Raw genomic sequence first — 5631 nt, forward strand, 5'->3', positions numbered from 1 at the left:
CTTTTCGATGAAGTGTTATCTTTTGTTTTTATTTATGAATAATATGTGTACTTTGATGATATGAAATGCATTAAATATAATTATTGTCGCTTTAATAGCGTTACGAGCTTTGAATGATCTGTACGTTACACCCGGGCGTATTCCGCTTAAAGCCGGGGTGTTACATTCTAACCTAATAATTTATAAACAATTAAAAGATATAAAATACATATTAGAAAATAGGAAGAACAAAGTGATCTGCATTCACTTCTTCAACAAGAAAGTTATTTGGACCATTTAGTCAATGGGTTTGAACCCATAGGCCTTTCTTGATGCCCATGGTTTGAACATTATAACCGCCTCCCATACCGTAATTCCATAAGTATTCCCTACGGATTTAATTATAACTACGTTCGTGTTTCGATTCGTTATCCAGGTAATTATCCGACAAAACTATATCTTATGCGTTTTGTTTTGTATGTACCGATTTCCATAAAAAAAAGTATTCCTTAGGCAATTTTAGGAATTGGTAATTCAAAGATCAGTCACAGGGTCAAGCAAGTTTATTATTATTATTATTATTATTATTATTGAAATTCAACGGTATCCTAAAATATTTTGTTACTTCCAGCCGCCTCCTTCTCAATCGATTCTCCAACGTATCAACAACATCGCACAGGAGGTAAGCTGCAGCTTCGTTAATGATTTTTTCTTTTTCAATTTTTGTGGTTTTCTTTTTGAGGCCGCAGGCCAGCAGCTTCAACAACCGCCCCTTATCATTGATATTATTATTTTGTGAGGCATGCTTTGATAAGAACACTCATAGATGGAGACGAAGCAGACTTCTTGTGATCAGAAGTTGTGGTTTATTGCTCAGAACCTGGAATCCAATCGCCAGATTTTTTACACCATAGACTGCCCGCAACCTCGTTATCATTGTCGAGTCAATGAGTTGCATTGTAGACGAATCCATGCATGTTTTCATGGCTGGCTGATTCTCTCTAGCCATCCAGACAACATCTTTTGGTCTCTTTGGAACCCACTCACCTCTAAGTTCATTTGTCTCCCACATTTGATAACTAAAGAAAAAGATTATTATGAATGTTGTTTGTCATCTCCTCCTGGAGATCGAGGTTCGGTTCTCTTGTTGTTTTCGGTTAAAAATCCTAACATTGTTTTTTTGTCGGCTAGACCATAAACGAGATATGTTAAAATGGGCTGAAATGTCATATGCTAAACAACTCCGAAGCATAAGCGGTGAATATCATTGTCTCCTACAACACCCTGCCTGTTGCAATGGTAAATTATATGCCCTTGTTTGGAGTCGTTATAAGTTTGTCTTCGAGGTTGACATTTTGGTTAAACATAAAGAAGTTGTGATAAGTCTAGTGCCTTTTGTACACATCCCTTATAACAGGCCACTTACTCGTTGTCCTTCTGTAAATAGTATCCATAGATTATATCCATTTTTAAAAAGGATCTTGTACAGAACTGTTCTTCATTGAAGTCTGTTACAAAGATAAAATGATGAGCAAGATTGCCGAAGTGTTTTTGTTTAAAATGGATATGACTAGCAAATTGTGGAAGGAGATGGTAGACCTGGAAGATGCTGTATTTTTTCTACAACTTTCTGATGGTCGCCTAGCATGCTACTACAATTATGTAGTCGAGTCGGAGTTAGCGGGTTATATACATGTTCTTGGTGAGTGTGGCAAAGTTATATACTCATTCCATGTTAAAGACAGGGCCGCTACCATATCTTCTTTGCCCTGTCTAGTACAAGAAAGCCAAGTGTCTGCATGGGCTATGCTTGAATGGAGGTATTGCAAATAATAGCTTTTAGTACATTTTTTCCCTTAAATGGAAGGTTTTTTTTTTCTAGTTATCATATTTTATGTAGGCTAGAAGTTGATCGTGCTGAAGAAAAAAAAAAGGAGGACAGGGATACTGAGATAGTCGTAAGACCGGTTAATGGTGAATTTCATAGCACAACAAGTGAGTCACACCTGCTTAATATGCCGTTGCATATTTTAGAATCGATTATGGAGTTATGTGTTGGTGTTGAATACATGAAGTTTCGTGCTACATGCAAACGTTGTTCTTTAGCTGCACCTTTGATTCAATGGAGCACTAAAACAAAGCTAAAGAGTTGTTCGCTAATTTCACTGTGGTTGATGGTGTTAGACAACTATCAAGACACTATCACTTTTATAGATCCGATGTTTGGTGACATGTATTTTATGAAAACACCTCAAGAATTGAAGGGGGGTTACGAGATACATTGTTCTAGGTATGGTTGGTTGTTGATGTATAAATTTGAAAAAGGATCCCGACTTGTGTTCTTTAACCCGTTCACAGTCGATATCCGTGAGCTTCCTGAGGTTAAATATATGGAAAGCTTTTGTTTCTCAGCACCACCTACTTCCCCTAATTGTATGGTGGTTGGATTTACAAGAGCTGGGGCATGGCATGTTTGCATCTACTTCGTATCTCGAGAATCAGCATGGAGTGTATATTCTCTTGAATTTGGTTCTGATCCATATTATTTTCACTTTCCAATATTTAGGGGCCAAGATATCTATACCTTGTGTAATGATGAAAGAATTGAAGTTTTTAGAGACCTGACCGATGATGATTACTCTTGGGAGGATATTGGAGACGTCCCAAGCAGATCTTCGGCGCAATATTTTCTCTCAAATTGTGATCAACATCTTCTACTAGTTATCATAGGTAAGTTTGGAAGATCGGTTGAGGTGTTCAAACTAGACGAGTCTACACAAGAATGGGAGAAAGTAGATGCTTTGGGAAAACACATGATTTTCATTTGTAATACATCATGTTTATGCCTCGAAGCTAAATCACCCGAAATGGGGAACAAGATCTACTTTCCAAGACTGCTACATAAAGATAACACGAAGATAGTGTTCTATTCTTTTGAAACATGCAGATATCACACATTTGATGACAAACATATCCAAGAAAGTTTCGGTGCCAATTTCTTCGAAACCAAACATCTTTGTTTCCCTCATGCATGGATTGAACCAAGTTGGCCATAAGACGCATTAGCATTTTTTTAAAATTAAGTTAATTTTGTATGCATCTTTTCAATGCTTAAACTTGCTATCTATACATTTTGGTTCGTTTTAGTTGAAGCTATTAATATACAACTGGTTTTGGTATAGAATGTATGGTTGGTTACACAAAATTGTAACTTATTTTCACCTTGTTAGACGTAGTTTAAGATTTTTACCATCAATTTGGCTGCTAAAAATACATACAATGAAATTTAAGGCATTTTTCTTGCGGAGTGAAAAAAAACATTGCGATACTGTAACAAATAAAGAGCTTAATTCATGTATCACTTCATTGACCAAAAGGAAGTGAAAAGTTTCCATGAAAGATCTGTTGAAACTTCAGCTTTCAAGTGGTATTGAATTTATTAGATGTCTTCAATAGTGATCGGTGCATTTATGCATACTTGATATTAATTATAATATAAGTGCATCGATGTTACGATACAATATAGGTATATTAGTTTTTATTAATTCAACTATTGTCTTTTGATCACTGTCGGTCCAACTAATGAATTGGTTACTGACGGTCCCAATTTTTAACGTATTTGTTCCTAATGGTCTTCGACTAACAGAATCCTAACGCTGTTAGTTTTAGGTCGTCAGAAAAACGTTTTTGGCCCGAAAAGTCAAATTTGTTGTCGGAAAACACAACCTGAACACCGCAACCACCACCAACCAATTATCACCACTAGAGCACCATCAACTGATTCCTATGATGGTTCTAAGGTTTTTGACGACCTCACTAATTAGGGCTTTTACTAGAAAAAAGTTCCTAAAGGTTTGATACAAAGTTATCAAGATGTTTGGGACGAAAATGTTGAGTTTTTTGAAAAAAAAAATGAGTTTTCTGTCCAAAAACGTTTTTCCGGCGACATGAAACTAACGACGTTAGGATTCTATTACTCGCGGACCGTTAGGAACAAATACATTAAAAGTTCGGACCGTCAGCAGTCAATTCGTTAGTTGGGATCGATAGTGATCAAAAGACGATAGTTGGGATTAATAAAAACCAATATACATATATTATATTATATTAAGTATTTTTATATTTTGTAGGCTATTGAGTTAAAGAGCTAAAACGATGTAACTAAAATATTTTTAGTGAATTAGCATTAAACATGCTTAAGTAAATTAGCATTAAACCTACTTGTGCCGCGACTCAAATCTACTGTGACTTGTCGCGACTTTGTCTTAGTCTTCCTTAAGTGCCATGTTTGGGACTTATCCCACCCCCCCGGATCTTTCATTTCATGGACGTACTATTTACCCCTTTGAGCCGTGCTTAATCTCGTCTTCCTTCCTTCGGGCCACATTTAGAAATTAGATATTTTGTGTAGTGTCTAGGGCTTGTGGGGTCTTACCCCGTTAATCCACAAGTAGTCTTTTTGAGTTTCTGGCATAGTGGCATGGAAGTGGGGTTATGGCTATATTTGGTGATGCTAATGCCAGGCCTAATTTATCACTTGTAAATGCTTAAAGTGCTACAAGTGATGTTTAAATTTAGTTGCATACGTTCAATATAAACATTTAACAAGGTTTTATATGTGTGTTCTTGATATTGGCGGTAATGGGATCAAGAACAGGGAAAAAATTTGAATTTAAATGAATTGATCATGTGTGATACAGGAAGTTATTTGTTAGTCATGTTTATACTTTATAACACTATATTTCAATATAAACATTTAATAATTTTTTTTAAAAAAAGGCCCTCAAACTTTTACTTTACTTTAGGTATCCAATATATTTGAGCCAACCCTCCATAAGTAATGCCGCCGTTGCCAAAAATTCTTTTAGATCAAGTTTGAAATTGGCAAAACACATAGTTTTAAACTTTTAGTAAAACGGTCGCATAGAAGAAACTATTTTTTATTGATGCTTTTAAAAATGATTAAAAAAATTACAAAAAGTTTATAAGTAGCAAAGTAACATTTACACGTATTTTGGTAAATAGGTAATTCTGTTTTCAATTATTGGTACGCTACATGTACAAGTAACACGTTAGATGATGTTGGGTTTCAGTGTTGATCAGTCAACGGCCTAACAATTAACCCGGTTTTAGTTAAAAGTTTCATATTTATTAATCACATTAATAAAAGGTTACGCAGTGGAATATTAAAACCAATAATCATCACTTTAAGGAACTGTATATGATCCGGTTACAAACAATACGAGTATAAGTTAAATGCATAAATATAAATTGTAAACTAACAACATATTTAAGTTTACCTTGGTTAATAAATAACCGGTTGAGACACCGAAGGCTAACGAACTGAGCTAGGTGACACAATGAGACAAACAACCAACCGTGGCGGTGCACGGTGGCGACCGCTGCGGCAGCAGGCGGCGTGGGGACAGGCGACGCGGCAGCAGGCGGCACGGAGGCAGGTGGCGGCAGCGGCGGTCGGCGGCTAGTGACAGGCAGTTGCGGCCAGTGGCTTGGTTGGAGAAAGAGATAGAGTTAAGGACTTGTGTTCCAATAGTTAGGGTTATAGAATATCATATATTATATAACCTCTAAATAAGTTACTAATCTTATTAGTTAGAATCCCAACGGGCTATTAAGTCCATCTCTAACTCC

The 5631-nt window shown here is 36.2% G+C and overlaps 1 protein-coding gene across 1 annotated transcript; it reads left to right on the forward strand.

Moving 5' to 3' along the window:
- Window positions 1-1539: 1539 nt before the first annotated feature.
- On the forward strand, window positions 1540-3035 carry LOC143574225 (F-box/kelch-repeat protein At1g57790-like). Its single transcript, XM_077058895.1, has 2 exons — window positions 1540-1799; window positions 1880-3035. Exons 1-2 carry the CDS (start codon window positions 1540-1542, stop codon window positions 3033-3035), a joined length of 1416 nt encoding a protein of 471 aa, XP_076915010.1.
- The last annotated feature ends 2596 nt before the right edge of the window (window positions 3036-5631 follow it).

The sequence above is a fragment of the Bidens hawaiensis genome, unplaced genomic scaffold (assembly GCF_021521415.1).
Source record: "Bidens hawaiensis isolate Kalapana, Puna unplaced genomic scaffold, B.hawaiensis_p1.1 tig00026862_1, whole genome shotgun sequence".
Classification (NCBI taxonomy): domain Eukaryota; kingdom Viridiplantae; phylum Streptophyta; class Magnoliopsida; order Asterales; family Asteraceae; genus Bidens; species Bidens hawaiensis.